Source organism: Ictalurus furcatus, chromosome 2 (genome assembly GCF_023375685.1).
Source record: "Ictalurus furcatus strain D&B chromosome 2, Billie_1.0, whole genome shotgun sequence".
NCBI lineage: Eukaryota > Metazoa > Chordata > Actinopteri > Siluriformes > Ictaluridae > Ictalurus > Ictalurus furcatus.
In genome coordinates this window covers 36,751,449-36,768,121 of record NC_071256.1, presented here as the reverse complement: position 1 = coordinate 36,768,121, position 16,673 = coordinate 36,751,449, and the positions used below count along the sequence as shown (strand labels likewise).

The 16,673-nt window shown below is 40.8% G+C and overlaps 1 protein-coding gene across 3 annotated transcripts; it reads right to left on the bottom strand.

Moving 5' to 3' along the window:
- Positions 1 to 434: 434 nt before the first annotated feature.
- Positions 435 to 14,695, bottom strand: nde1 (nudE neurodevelopment protein 1). 3 transcript variants are annotated; one of them, XM_053617499.1, is made up of 9 exons: positions 13,947 to 14,695; positions 12,558 to 12,668; positions 12,234 to 12,387; positions 9,963 to 10,111; positions 9,700 to 9,836; positions 8,905 to 9,099; positions 8,658 to 8,743; positions 4,292 to 4,434; positions 435 to 3,121 (listed from the first exon to the last, which is right to left on the bottom strand). In XM_053617499.1, exons 2-9 carry the CDS (start codon positions 12,641 to 12,643, stop codon positions 3,079 to 3,081), a joined length of 993 nt encoding a protein of 330 aa, XP_053473474.1. In that variant the 5' UTR covers positions 12,644 to 12,668; positions 13,947 to 14,695; the 3' UTR covers positions 435 to 3,078. The 3 variants fall into 3 exon arrangements, with proteins under 3 accessions (XP_053473474.1, XP_053473465.1, XP_053473483.1); XM_053617490.1 differs by having other exon boundaries at positions 12,558 to 12,671; positions 13,947 to 14,694; XM_053617508.1 differs by lacking the exon at positions 435 to 3,121 and having other exon boundaries at positions 3,146 to 4,434; positions 12,558 to 12,671.
- Between the last annotated feature and the right edge of the window lie 1,978 nt (positions 14,696 to 16,673).

Sequence of the window (16,673 nt, the reverse complement as noted above, 5' to 3'; positions counted from 1 at the left end):
TTTGACCTTTTCTCAGTACACTGCAGTGAAAGTGTACTCGTTGAGACAGTAAACCATCAGATTTTGTTTACTCTAAACTCCAAACGGCTGAACTAATGTGGCGCTCTTTTGTGTGTGTGTGTGTGGGGGGGGGGATAAATATGATCAATATGTCTAGGTATTGTGACTTTTGAGAACGGTAAAATATTTAGCCTCTCTCTCACAAATAGAACTATTTATTGATAGAAATAACAGTAGGTGTGTTTTTTTTTTTAAATGTTAAATGTTAACCCATTTTCAAAATATAACCAGACAGTCATGAAACATGCCTTTCACCTCTGGGATACAACATTCCACAGATAAAAGTCGTTAAAAACGTTAGTTTTGAGCCTTAGGGCTTTCCATAGTACGTCAGTAGTACGAGCACAGCATCTCGGGGGGGGGGGAGGGGTTTGGGGTTGGTTGGTTTAGTTTAGTTTAGCTCGCGCACTAAACTTTTTCAGAATTGAGGTTGTATTATATAATATTTTTATTATTAAATATATTTTTCAGAATTTATTCACAGATTATTTGAGATATAAACAAGTATAATAGTTATTATACACACACACACACAAACACACACACACACACACACACACACTTCCCCGTGCAGGAAGGAGACTCGAGCCGTTTTTGTTTAGTAAGATGTTTATTCCGCACATCTGCTGATGGAACATTTGTTTTACGTGAACATGAGAATCTGCTGCGTTCAACCCAAACTACGCCTCAAAACTCAACTGGTCTCTCGCCGACCGTCTGATTTAAACGCCTGATCAACACCGGAAAAAAAAAAAAAAAGGCAAAGAGACAAAACTGTAACGAGCCTTTAGTGATTAATGGTTAATGTAAATACGTAGCTATGTCCTTGATCTTTCTATCTATCTGTCTATCTATCTATCGATTCATCATCCATCCATTACAACTCCCGTATTAGTAGAGAAACAGCACGTACGAGCTCCTCTTTACGTTTCTAATTTTAACATAAAACACTTGTAGCCTTCACTGAAGTATTTAACTTGAATTCGTCTTAACTACACTACAGAGATTCTTCAAAATTTACGTCTCCGAGAGAGGAAAAAAAAAAACAAAAGAAAAAACAGGAATTCTCCGGACTCGTTTACTAGAACGCCGGCCATTTTGTAAAGAACCGTCGGCTTCCCGTTATCGCTCGCGCCAGCTTTAAAACTGCCCAGTGGCTAGGCTTGTCCTACAGCGCTACTGAATTCTGATTGGTCAGAAGGTGATTAATTTTCTAGAACGCCGGCTCTCGTTTCTATAGTAACGGCTCGTTCACGTGGACTCGTGCGCGCGATCCGATTTGAGGAAGAAAAAAAAAAAATCGTACGTAATCGATTTCTTTTGTCGACGTGTCACGACATTATGACGCGGTATTCTTTAATAGATGGAAGAAGAAGAAGAAGAAGAAAGAGTCACTGCTGGCGAATCGCTGTGGTATAAGAGGAATAAAACTCGTAAAGTACAACAGTGCACCCACAAGTGTTTTATTCCTTATACGGACCTACTTCTCCCGGAGAACGCGACCCGACACTAAGCCTAAGGCACGGGTTCGTCAGATTGCAGCGAAGACACAAACGCCTCAAAGTTTCACATCAGCAAAAGCTCTTTGAAATAGAAAATTAGTGTCACGTCAGTCACCCAAAAGCCATAACTTTACAGTGTATGCTTAAGAAAAAAAAACAAACAAAAACAAATTCAAATAAAATCCAACATGTAAAGGGTTCTACGTGGAACCCCGATCCTCTACTAAGCGAGTGAGAACCTAATAATCAACCCTTACACGTGTGCAATATGACAATGTGATAAATTTACACAATAATTTACCATTTCTATATTTTAAACGCATCCTGAGTCTCCTTAGTGCTTTTATAGTACTTACATAGTTGCTGTAACGACAAAATAAATTCTGTTCTTTTTTTTTTCTTTCCCCTCGTGTTACATCTCAAGCAGATTATTTTGTAAACTGTAACGAAATCATAATAATAATAATAATAATAATAATAACTTTTTTCCTTAACCTGCCACTCATAATGTGAAAATTCTGTTCAGATTCGTTATCCGGTTACAGAAAATCGAATTATCTTGACGTCACCGCTAAAGTACAGCTACGAGGCTCGGCTACGGGCGCCACCAAAAAGGGCAGGTGCGTCACTCACGCAAAGCGACAACGTTTAGCTAGAACGGTTTGTACCAAACATCTAACTGTTCCTTAGAAGACGTTATATAGAAGACGAGTCTGAGCTGCACTGCACAGTTTAGTGTTTCCTGTGCTCTCTCTCTCTCTCACACACACACACACCTGTCTCACTTCATTTGCATGAAGACTTGCGCTCACCTACGAGGTAACAACTAAAGGAAGCGTATAGGTTTGATCGTTGTCTCAAGTTTTTTTTGATTAAATAGACGAGGACGGACTCACTCGGTTACAAAAAGGAAATACTGATTCGGGTGTAAGATCCTTCCAAAACGTAACGGTTTAAAACAAAAAAAAAAGAAGATACAACTTCAAAGCCAGTTTTAAACGTACAGCTATAATCCTCCCTTCCTTATCAGGTAAATTCACCTCGTAGCTCCAGTCCAGAATTAAAAAAGAAGCAAAACTACAGACACCCGTTTGTAGTTCTTAAACGTGCGGTATCAGGTGCGTTAGAGCGGTTTTTCACACTTATCAGGTCACGAAGCGGATCATCGTCCGATAAAGACGTGAACCGAGACGCATCGATGACAGAAAACTCCTGAACTGTGCAGCACTAATATCCACAACAGACATTTTCATTGCCAAAATAATAAAACAAACAAACAAACAAAAAAAAGTGAAAAAATATATGTACATAATATCAGGCTGTAAATATAGACAAAGTTTACAAAAAAAAAAAAAAAATTTAAAAAGAAAAACAAGGTGGGGATTAACCCTCGGTTAACAGTAGTAATAAATCAGAGACGAGCTCACACACTCAGAGTGCAAGAAGCAGACATAAGAGAGAGAAAGAGAGAGAGAGAGACAGAGAGAAAGACAGAGAGACCGAGACAGAAAGACAGTCACACCACCATTTTGGGTCCAAAATCCAGCCGCTTCACCATCCTGTAAAATCACAAGAAGAAAAGTATTAGGAAGAGAGAGAGAGAGAGAGAGAGAGAGAGAGAGAGAGAGAGAGAGAGAGAGATGACAGCCAAGGGATCAATAATTCTTGCTTTGGTGTAAAGTTACATCTTTCCCTCTGACAATGGAGACTCCTTCCATAAATGTTTATTTAAAGTGCACCTATCATGTTTTTTCAGATATTCCCTTTCATGTAGTGTGTTCTATACGTAGCTGTTTGTGAATGTAAAAAGTCTGCAAAGTTTCAAAAATCAAAGCGCACGACAAACGGAGTCATCGACTCCCAAAAGAAGGAATCGATTCTGAACAGCTGAATCGACTCATTAGTGATTCCAGACTTTACGTCCTGTACTAACCTACGTAGGTTTGTAACAATAAACCCCGCCTCTTGTCTTCATCGGCTGCTCGCTGACAAACGGAGCTGATACTCGTTACGGTAGTGGGCGTTTCCTTTTTGAGACACGCTGACAGCGGTAGACCAATCACAACAGACTGGGACATCTGACCAATCAGAGAAGAGTATACTCTCTGAAAGGAGGCGTTTAGAATGAATCCTTTAGAACGGATCATTTAACGAGTCGTTTGTGACACCGGGGGGAAAAGAGAACGCTGCAGTTTAAATTACGAGCACGTTAAAGTGTTTTTTGATCTCGGATGCGCGTAAATCTATCGTACGAGACCTTCAAAACAAAATTAGACCCGTTTCAAATCCATAATAGGTGCGCTTTAATAAACACGTCCTCACAGAAAACGTCGCCGTATCTTACATGGAGCGTCCGCCGTACAAATGTCCGTGAACGTGTTGTTACCATAGAGACGATAACGTATTAGAACGAGCGCATTAATAAACAGCTACGGGAGATTTAGAAGACAACGTGTAACGTGTAAAACATTAGCCGAGGGAATATCGTGTTCCAGAAATGTTTAGAATAATCTTTAGCGTATGACGGGCCTCGTTTATGGAGATGAATACGAACGGATTTATTCGGAAATCGTCTGTACGGGCGTTTACGCGGGAAATGATGGTGTTCGTGAAAATCCTGTATGTTCGGAATAACCTACTCGTGCTCCGGAGTGTGTTCATGGAGACTAGCTGTCTTGTGTAAACCTCAGTGTGATCGACTTCAAATCACGAGTGTGTGTCTCACTCACCCCTCAAACAGACCGTTAGTGCTCGGCTGGTTCTCTAGCGCTTCTCTCGGCGTGCCGTGCGAGCTCTGAGCCGCTACCGAGCGGCTCGGCGTTCGCTCCTGGACCTGCAGCTCTCTGCACGACGCCAGCTTCGACTCCAAGTTCTGAAACACGCAAACAAAAAACAAACAAACAAAATAAAAACCAGAAGAACAGTACTGACCCATGATGGGCTGAGCAGTTAGTCATTACATTCATTCATCTCCTTCACACTAGGGATGTCACCGAGAACCGATACTTCGAGAACATTCTTAAAACGTGACGGTACTTGTTTTTCTGCAGCATCGTCAGTACCGTTTGTAACGAAAGTACCGAGGTTGCGATTATTCCGGACCTGAAGGGGGCAGCAAATACGCGCAAGTGTTTTAGTCGGTCCACAAGTGGTGAAGAAGGAAAAACTACAGAAGATTAGCTTAGCTTAACAAGTTTAGCTCCGCCCCGACTCGTCGAGACGAAAGTTAGCATAGTAAGCTAATATATGCTATCGTTCATTTCAAACAAAGTGAGGAAACACCTGGAATTTGGCGAAGCACTTGAAAGACGGTCCCTATATTATATTTGTTTGACGCAGCTGGCATTGTAGCCATGAAACCAGCTAACGTTATGCTCCATGTGATGTTAGCGATAGCCAGTTATTTGTTAACGACGCTAACGCGTTGCGATGTTATAAACTACCTCCTAATGGGCCACCATGCATCGCCATTCAGCCCGTGTCCTGTCAGATAAATGTAGCCTAATGTCACTATGTGTGTGTGTGTGTGCGCGCTTAGGAGTGCACCTCCAGAGACTCATTGTCAGACAGTGTTTGATAACTAAAATGCCCTCCCCCCCCCCTCTCCCCCTGTCCCTTTCTTTGCCAGTATCAGCCAGAGGAGGATGTCCTCCAGGAGAGTTCTTTTATTTTATTTTTTACATTTTATTTTGATACCACACCGTGGTATTGACTTTGGTATCGAGTATCGTGTACTTTTGGTGGTATCGGTACCGACTACTAGATTTTTGGTATCGTGACAGACCCCCAGGGCCATATACTGAATTTCTTAGTGAATTTGCAGACTTTGTCTCAAACCTGGTTGTGTCTGTAGATAAAGCATTAATCGTCGGAGACTTTAATATTCATTTTGATAACCTGGAAGACCCTCTAAGATTAGCGGTTGTGTCCATCTTAGATTCAGTAGGGATTAATCAGAACGTAATCGGGCCTACTCATAATGGTGGTCACACTCTTGACCTCATACTAACATACGGACTAAGTATAGAAAATATTATCATTCTTCCGCAGTCTGAAGTTGTCTCAGACCATTATCTTATCTCATTCATAATACGAATTGATCATAATATTTCCACCTCGCCTCGCTACCGCGTAAAACGTACCTACACATCAGCTACTGCACCGAGCTTCATAAATAACCTCGCAGAAACATCAATTAGATTTGGATCACCGTCAGATCACATAGAACTCGATCAGGCGACTGAAAGCTTGGAGTCAACACTCCGCTACACGCTAGATAGAGTGGCTCCACTCAAAAGGAAAATAATTAGAGAAAAAAAATTAGCACCCTGGTATAACGATCAAACGCGAACCTTAAAACAGACAACTCGACAATTAGAACGTAAATGGCATCAAACCAATCTGGTGTTATTTCAAACAGCATGGAAGGAGAGCCTACTGAAATATAGGAAATCTCTTGGCGATGCTAGAAAAATCTATTTCTCCGCCTTAATAGGAGACAACAAAAACAATTCTAGATTCCTTTTCAACACAGTAGCAAAATTAACTAGGAATAAAACCACTACAGAGAGAAACACTCAATCATTACATAGCAGTGAAGATTTCATGAAATTTTTCATCGATAAGGTTGAAAATATTAGACGTGAAATACAGGCCATTAAATTAAAACCGGACAGTACTGTAACAAACCCATTACATGACAATGTAGCAATATCAGATCAATGTTTAGAGTATTTTGCTTCACTTAGAGAGACCGAACTAGCTACATTAATCTCTTCAGCCAATTCATCAACTTGCATACTAGATCCCGTACCTACATGTTTGTTTAAACAGATTTGTCCAGGAGTAATTGAACCACTTCTAAATATAATCAATTCTTCCCTAAGCACTGGCTATGTACCTAAATCACTTAAATTAGCAGTTATTAAACCCTTGATTAAAAAACCTGATCTTGACCCGTCTCAATTGTCCAGCTATAGACCAATATCAAATCTCCCCTTCATCTCTAAGATTTTAGAAAAGGTTGTAGCAAAGCAGTTATGCTCGTACTTAGATAGGAATAACATTCATGAAATGTATCAGTCAGGGTTTAGACCTCATCATAGCACAGAGACAGCATTAGTTAAAGTAGTAAATGACCTTCTACTGACCTACGATCAGGGTTGTGTCTCTCTGCTTGTGTTACTCGACCTTAGTGCAGCTTTTGATACTATAGATCACACTATTCTCCTTGATAGATTAGAAAATGTTGTTGGTATTAAGGGAACAGTCCTCTCCTGGCTCAGGTCTTATCTGACCGATCGTTATCAGTTCGTAGATGTAAATGGTGAATTCTCCATGCGTACTGAGGTTACTTTTGGAGTTCCACAGGGTTCTGTTTTAGGCCCACTGCTCTTTACTTTATATATGCTACCCCTAGGTCAAATTATTCGTAAACATGGAATTAGCTTCCACTGTTATGCTGATGATACACAGTTGTATGTTTCAGCAAAGCCAGAGGACAGACAGAAGCTTAGTAAAGCTGAGGATTGTGTAAAGGACATTAGACATTGGATGTTAACTAACTTCCTTCTACTTAATTCTGATAAAACAGAAATACTTTTATTAGGCCCACGTGTAGCTAGAAGTAATCTTTCTGATCACATGGTTACTCTGGATGGTCTTTCTGTTTCATCATGTGCAGCAGTTAAAGACCTTGGAGTGATTATTGACTCCAGCCTATCATTTGATGCTCATGTAGATAATATTACTAGGATAGCCTTCTTTCATCTCAGAAATATTTCTAAAATAAGAAACATATTGTCACTACATGATGCGGAAATACTAGTTCATGCATTCGTCACCTCTAGATTAGATTACTGTAATGCCTTACTGTCTGGATGTTCCAGTAGGAATATAAATAAGCTCCAGTTAGTCCAGAATGCAGCTGCTAGAGTCCTAACTAGAACTAGAAGGTACGACCATATCACACCGATATTATCAATACTGCATTGGCTCCCAGTAAAATCTCGCATTAACTATAAAATACTTTTATTAACCTATAAAGCACTAAATGGTCTCGCGCCACAATATCTAAGCGACCTTTTGGTTTTATATAATCCGCCACGCCTACTTAGATCAAAAGATGCAGGCTATTTGACGGTACCTCGAATAGTGAAGGCTACAGCAGGGGGAAGAGCTTTCTCTTATAGAGCCCCACAGTTATGGAACAGTCTTCCTATTAGTGTTCGGGACTCAGACACAGTCTCAGTGTTTAAGTCTAGGCTTAAAACGTATTTGTTTACTCAAGCCTACCCTGACTAGATTCTGTTCTACTACTTCGCAGTCATAATTATCTTTTTTCTCCCTCTCTCCTTTCGCCGAGCCCCACATGAATTTATGGAGATACTAGAGATCCAGATCCTTTCTGCCTCTGGATGGAGCTCAAATCTTCTCTAATTCCAGACTGCTGGGACTACGGCTGCTCCTAAGGCCATACAGACTTCATATAAATCCATAATGAACTTTTTCACACTATCTGTTGTTACCCAGATGAGGATGGGTTCCCTTCTGAGTCGGGTTCCTCTCAAGGTTTCTTCCTCTTAAAACATCTTAGGGAGTTTTTCCTTGCCACCGTCGCCACTCAGTGGCTTGCTCAGTTGGGATAAATTCGCACCTTTAATATCTGTATACCATGTTGATATTTCTGTAAAGCTGCTTTGAGACAATGTCTATTGTAAAAAGCGCTATACAAATAAAATTGAATTGAAATTGAAATTGTGACATCCCTACTTCACACAAAACCTACACACACAATATACACACGGTAGAGACACAGAGAGAGCGAGAGAGAGAGAGAGAGACACACACACACACACACACATAGATAGAGAGAGAGAGAGAGAGAGAGAGAGAGAGAGAGAGAGAGAGAGAGAGACACACACACACACACACACACACAAACACACACAGAGAGAGAGAGAGGCACAGAGGCAGACTATTTACAATCTGCACAAACTCAGATCAAAATCAGTCATCACTTAATAAAATGTCTATGAATTATTATTATTATTATTATTATTATTATTATTATTATGATGAAGCTAGTTGACTTACGCCGACTTTCCTCAGCAGCTCCCCTACGATGTTGAGAGCGGAAATCCGTGCTGATGTCGTCAACGGCGTCCCAGTAAGACCTTCAACTGGATCACACACACACACACACACACACACACACGTCACCACGAATAATTGTTAAATCAATTGTATATTTTCGTTCTAAAAAATGTCCTCATTAAACATGGGAAGATTAACACTCTGATACTGTGATTCAGAGTGTGTGTGTGTGTGTGTGAGGTCTCACTTCTGCTGTAGGAGGACGGCGGTGTGTGAAACGCGCTCCCGGGGCCCGCTGCAGTTCTGGGCGGCGTAGTGAGGAGAGAGGCATAAGTGGGCGGAGGGTGAGACAGCGTCGACTCCACCTTCTCTGCGTCCACTGAAAGGCTGAGGGACGGTTTACGGTCCTGCTTCTGTTTCACGGCCAGCTCCTGCCTCAGATCTACACACACACACACACACACACACACACACACACACACACACACACAGTGTCACAAAAACTCACAACTGTTAATTAGCTTCACTTTTAGCAAATTATTTTAATACAAAACTATGGATATAAATTTCCATATCGATACCAGATGTTTTATTTCTTTAAAAAAAAAAATTAAATGACAATTGTTTACATTTTTTTAAGCTCCTGCACTCACATAGCAAAGGTAAGATTTTTCTTTTTTTAAAAAGCATAGAGTAAAAATATAATAAAATCAATCCTAACAAAAACAATTTAAAAATACAAATCATGGTCTCTTTATGTGTAAAAGTTTACAGATCCGACAAATTGTCCAAATCAAATTCCAATCTTTTACATTTGTTATAAGATCGGATTTAATTTGTTCTTTTTCCCCTCCTCCGATATCCGATCTGCCCCCCCCCCCCAAACCTGGGTATTGGATCGGTGCGACGTCTAATTAAAACATGCAGCCTGCGTAAACATGGATTTTAAACGCGACCTAACCTAAGCAAACTATTTAAACATTGTCAAAGATTAAAAACACCTGAAACCTGAAAAAGAGCGGGGCGTTAGTCAGGAGCTCACCTCGAGCTTCGTCTTTCAGTCTCTGCACCGACTCCAGCAGGTTCTCCTTCTCGTCCAGCTCGCTCTCCAGGAAAGCGTTTCTCTCGATGACGTGGTTCATCCTCTGCTCGAAGTCCTCCAGTGACATGATGGTGGCCCTGAGGGAGGAGAATAAAACAAACAAACAGACGTTTAAAGAGCCACGAACGGTCTCTGATGCTCAAGCACGCCGCCGTAAACGGACAATCAATAGAACTCGGCGTAATGGATCATTCCTCCGGCACCTTTTGGCTCTCTCCAGGTCATCGTTGGCCTGCTCCAGCTCTCTGATGTACTTCTGTAACTGGTCCTTGATGGCGGTGGTCTCGGCCAACTCCCCCTCCAGGGCAGAAACCCGTCTGTACGTATCCGAGTGCTGCGTCTCGTACTTCTCCTAGAGAGAGACGGGAGACACACACACACACACACACACAAAAAAGCAGCAGCTGTGAACAGGAAGTACAGCCAGTCAGACATACAGTTTGTACCAACACTTTCTATGTCACTGAAGGTTGTTTTACTGAGAATTGAGATCTGGGATGACCAAAAATATCTCGAGGAGGAGAGGGGGGAAAAAGGAAGAAAAAAAAAAACCACCAAACAAAAACCCTTCCAGATACACACACAGTTATCAGCTGCTTCTCGGGCGCTCAATCAGCCCTGTTGTTTTCCTCAGACTGTGTGTGTCCCTCTTACTAACCGCCTATGTAATTACACACACACACACACACACACACACACACACACACACACACACGAGGTCTACCAGTTTCACTACTGGGGTTATCATGATATCAAAACATTTATACCAATACCAGAAGTTATTAGTACTGCAATTCACAATACTAAAATCTACACACACACACACACACACGAGGTCTACCAGTTTCACTACTGGGGTTATCATGATATCAAAACATTTATACCAATACCAGGAGTTATTAGTATTGCAATTCACAATACTAAAATCTACACACACACACACACAAGTTAAAATAATTCCTCAGGACTGAAGATAATTCTGTGCTAAAAGCACAAATGAATTCAGAGCTCACACACACGAAGGCATGAGGGCGTATCGTCCAAAAGGAAAACGGGACAATCGGAGAGCAAACATCAAACAATAGGCCCTTCTTTATCCAAATCTGTATTCGCTGCACTTCAAACCGACGCATCGTGTTTCCAGTTTTATTTATCCCACATAAAAACCAAATCGCGTGACTCCGGCAGCCGAGAGGCTCAGGACGCTTTCACACACAGTATTCGGCTGTTTTTCCCCTCCAATGTGCCGTTCGTTTGGGATAATTAAAGAAAAGAAGAGAGAGAGAGAGAGAGAGAGAGAGAGATAGTTAGATAGAAAGAGACAAGACCAAAAAAGGGAGGGAGGGAGAGAGACAGACAGAAAGGGAGAGATAGATAGACAGAAATAGACCAAAAGAGGAAGAGAGAGAGAGAGAGACAGAGAGAACGGAAGAAAGAGTGAGAGACAGACAGAGACAAGTCGAAAATGAGAGGGAGGGAGGGAGGGAGGGAGGGAGGGAGGGAGATCAAGAGACAGAAAGGGGGAGATAGAGATAGACAGCCAGAAACAGACCAAAAGAGGAAGAGAGAGATAGACAGAGAGAGAGGGAGAAAAAGAAAGAACCGGGCAGAAACAGAGAGACTGACAGAGAGAGACAAAGAGAGACAGGGATAGACCTGAGACAAGACCGAAAGAGGAGAGAGAGAGAGAGAGAGAGAGAGAGAGAGAGAGACAAAGTAAGGCAGAGCAACAGAAAGATGGCAACAGAAAGATAAACAGACACAAACAGATGGAGGGAGAGGGAGAAAGAGAAAGACAGACAGACTGAGAGAGAGAGAGAGACACACACAGAGGAAAGCAGACAGAGAGAATGGAACTGAGTAATAGAGACCGACAGACAGACAGTCTCTGTCTGCTTCCATCAGAACCCCACGGCAGGGTTGTCTGAACGGGTGGGCGGGGAAGGGGCAGTCGCCCAGAGGGGCCGAACGCTGAACTATGCCTCAGCTATAAATATATATCTGAACACCAAAGATCTTGTGAGTGTGAAATGCATGTTGAGAAAACGACGCTTTCAGCAAGAAAAACACAGAAGCGCTGTTGAGAACTCTCACCACATGTTCTTCGGAAGTAAATTATTTTGAGTCGCTGCAGGCCAAGCGCTCGTGTCACTCAGTCGTCAGACAAGAAAAACAACAAACGCTTTACTTCAGCCGAGCGCCATGGAGTTACGTGCATGTTAAACTGAAGGGGGATTATTATTATTTTTTAAAAATAGATTTTTCATATTTCCCAGTGGCAGAAAGAGCTCCTACTTCACTTAAGAGCGAGAATGCACAGAACAGGAAGTGAACGAGTTTTAGTGAAATTTGCTCTGACCGCTGCGTACACCCGTATCGCCGTAGCAAGTTACTGCACAACTGCAGATCTGGAGCACGTCTGGATTCCTACAATACCGATAAACCGTGATGGCGATATATCGTCTGAGCCGTACCTTGAAGCTCTCCAGTTCCGTGCGTAGCCGGTTGTTAGTCGCAAGGAGTTCGCGGTTGCGTGCTTCACACTGCTTCAGTTCGGTCTCAAGTTCGGCTTCGTAATCTCGACTCATCTGCTGGAACTCCTGCAGCTCGTCTTGAGCCTCGTCAGCCCTGAGAAAAAAAAAAAAAAAAAAAAAAAATCACCATACATTTTGCCTTTAATGTTATTTTCACTAACTAAAGAACGCTCGGAGTGGATAAAAACACGTAACGTATAAACTAGCGCAGTATTCGAATCGACACACGGGGCAAATCTGAGAAAAACGTTTTCCCTGCAGAACCTCTGCTGGTGCTGAACCGCTCTCTCCTTCCAGTAGTCCCTCTCTTCTTCGACGGACGAAAACGTCAGCGGTTCGGAGTCACTCATCGCTGTCCGGGACGATCAGAGCGTTCTTCTGGAACAGACAGAATAAAACATGTATTCCGTACAAAGGAAGTGAAATAAAAATCAATAAAATAAAAGTCCCAGCGAAAACGGTTCGAGAGCTGCGTTTTGCTTCTGTACGTTGACGTATTTTCCGTCTGGAACAGGAAGTCGCGAGAGCGACGGTGTGTTACGGTGTTAACAGCGTTCGAGACGAGTCACGCCCCCAACGAAGCCAAGCTGCCCTGACGTTAGTGAACTAGCTAAACGTGTAGGTGTGCGAAAAGTTTAACAAGAACCGAGAAGGATTTCTCACTTCTGGCATCGCCCGTGCGTTTCCGCAGTCAGGACGTAAAACGTCTGCACCGAGAACCACAGATAAAAACGATACGATTGCAATATCCGACGGCGTATAAAAGACGCAATCGTGTCCTCGGTCGTTCCGAAGAAGCGGCGTTACGCCATCGAACATCCGCAAGCACCAGGGAAAGCACTCCTACGAAAGGGTCACATGACGACGAACCCCGTTTGCTGCGAACGAACTGCTACTCTTCAATAAGACACGCCCCCGGGGGCGGGACATCTACGTACTAGAGAGCGTTTCATTGGACGAACGTGAGACTAGTACCGGATGAGTCATTAGTTAAATATCTGTTCATCGTTTTCCCCATAAATACACAATAAATTAAAAAAAAAAAACACGAAAGTATCTCTGACAATATTTCCAGTCACATTTTCCTAGATATAACATCAAAAACATAGCACGAGAAAACCCCGAAACAACAATTCTGATGATTTATCCACGTAGAAATGTTGAAATAAGTGTATATTAAATCAATTCCACTTAATTCCTAAACTCCAGATCCACTTTCACACTATTAAACGATTTTAAACTCATTTCCAATTATAACAATTGTTGTTGTTTTTTTTTTTTTTAAAAGATGAGGTGTAATACAGTGTTTCTTCACTTAACCACCATTTTAACTCCCTTATAATTCTTGTAATTTAAACTACATTTCTCAAATACATCGTCACACATAGTTTAAGCAACTAATATATATATACACAAGTGATTTGGAACTTTCTAGATAAAAATATTCACACTTGAATTTAAGTCTCAACACTAATTTTTTTTTTTTTTTACTTTTTTGATAGTACGCGTAGGTTAAGACTTTAAGAAGAGGTTATATATCATGTTGTACCACTTTTTAAAATTAAAATTGTATTTAGTTACATTTTTTTTTCCAGTTAAACCGCTGCTGTAAAACTGTTAGCCGTCGAAGCTAATCAAGCGCTCGCGACTTACCAAAACTTTACAAACGTTCCCGACTTCTGCTTTTACGCCCAAACCGGATCAAATAACGGAAATCTTTCCTGTCTTTATATTCCTCTATCAGATTTAAGTCTTAATACTGTTTTAGTGATAAGAATAATAATGTAAAAAAACAATTCCGTAAATATCCAGACACTTTTAGACAATAGAGGGAGAAAAAAAAAATCCTCTTCGAGTCAATTCTTCTCCTAGAAACTGATGCTCGCTCGTGGAACGACTGAAAGACTGCCTCGTGATTCTGCGATCTTCATGTCATACGCGAGAAAGATTACGACAACTCTGCAGCTTGGATATCGGCCAGTGTTCGCGCACTTCCTGGTTGACGTCAAGCACGATTGTCATTGGAGCATTCGTAATGCGGTGTCACTCAGGGAAGAGATTTGATTGGTTAGATCAGTGACAACGCTGCGCAAAGCGGTTACAGACGTCGGCGATCAGATATCGTAGTTTTATTTATTTATTTTTTTTAATCGGTTATTAATTATGTATTATTATTTATGCAAAATCGAACAACAAAGCGATAATGAACAGCTTAGCAGTGACAGAATAATTTCTTGGAGGGAGATGATATTAAAATATAAAAAGGTTAACATTATAATTGTGTTTATTTATTTATGTATTTTTAATCAGTTATAAGAATGCGATATAATCGGAATTTTAAAAGGATCAAAATATTTGACTGCAATAATGAACAGAATCATATATTAGGTTTTCTCCATATGCAATTTTTTTTTTTAAATCAGTATGACAATTTAAAAAGTTGTCATAACGGTAATAATTGTTAATTTATTACATTTTTATGTATTGATTAATTGTTAATAACATCATGGCAATTATATTCAGAAATTATTTAGCGTTTTATTATTATTTAGCACTTTTGTACATGCAGCTTTAAACCATTGCATGTTATGAATTGAAGTGAAATTTACCTTATTTTTTCAGATAGATTTTTTTCTTTATATTTTACATATATATATTTATATCAAATATAGATTTTCCAATGTGAAATGTCAGATATATTTATGCGATATAACAAGCAAAACACGGTCGCAGACATGAGATTCATTTTGACTTTCATTATTTATACTTCAGAACTCTTGCTCAGATTTAGAAGGCCTTGCTGCTGGTCAGTCTCGTTTCAGTGAGTCAGAACACTTGGTTCAGCTCACCAAGAATCGACTCTTTTGGCTCCCAAACAGTTTTTTTTGTTTTTTTTAATAAACAGTGATTGTTCTTCTTTGCCTAACTATGGATGTAACGCTACACCCATTGCCTACAGCTACAAAAAGAGAGAAAGAAAACAAACGGCTTACATACAGGAGTCGACTCACACCTAAAGGAACCGACTCAAAGCTCCGAATACAAGAGTCGATTCGTTCTGTTAAAAACGAATTTCCTTTCACAGCAGCGGATGAAAGCGTTTGTACGTGTAAATACACGTATATACTTCACATTTCACACCTTTAACATTTTCATCGGTTCAGACTGTGTCTCGTGACTCTGACGTCTCAGTCACGGAAATGCATTACTTCAGTTTACTTTTTGATATTCAAATAGATTTGCATGGCCTGTGTTCAGTAAGGCAGGTTTGCAGGTTTTGTGTACGCAAAATCCTTTCAAACCTACTGAAGACTGTATAGAGCTGTACGAGAGCAGAAATCCCATAAAATACACAATATGGCCAAAAGTATCTGGACACCTGAACATCACACCCACAAAAAGCACACAAAACGTCTTTGTACGCTGTTGCAAACCTGCCCCTGAATGACAATGCCCCTGTGCACAAAGCGAGCTCTGGAGACATCGTCTGAGAAGCTTGGAGTGGAAGAACTTGAAAGTCCTGCACAGAGACCTGACCTCAATCCCATTGAACAACATTTGGAATAGACTGGAACGCTGACTGTATGCGCCTGACCTTTTTCATACACGTATCTCGCACTTTAGGTCCAGGAGAAACGTTATTCCATCTCACTGTGTACTGGACACTGTGTACGGCTGTGACGAGAATAAAAGATCTACCTGACTTGATCTCACTAAGGCTCTCGCGGCTGAATGTTCACAAATCCCCACAGGCACGGTCCAGAATCTAATGAAGAGCCTTCCCAGAAGATTGGAGCTTATTATAACAGCAAAGGGCAAATAAATCTCTGTATGATTTAAATGAGCTCTACACTTAGATGAGAAAGAACCATGGTCGGGAAAGATCTCGCTCAAATTTGAGAGAATCAAAGTTTTCACTGCGCTTACGGGCTAAAGGATTAATAAAATATGTAATGCCGTATACACCACCGGTCAAAAGTTTATGGACGCACCCCTGAAATGTTTCTCATGATCTTAAAAACCTTCTGATCTGAAGGTGCGAGATTAAATGTTTCACATCGACGACGTAGGCAAAAATATAATCGTGCCGACGTATTCATTTCTTTCATAAGAAAACTAATATTTTAGTCACAAAACGGTTAAAAAAGGGCGTCTACTTTAAAGACGCTAAATTATTTAGATTTTTTTTTTCATCACAACATAATTCCCATAGTTCCATTTGTGTTACTCTAGAGGTTTGAGGACTTTATTATTATCCTAAAATGTGGAAAATAAAAAGAATGAGTGCTTATAAACTTTTGACTGGTCGTGTATGTACAATTTCGATAGTAATGCTACAATACGATATTCCACGCACTTCACTATTCCAAGCACCTGCCA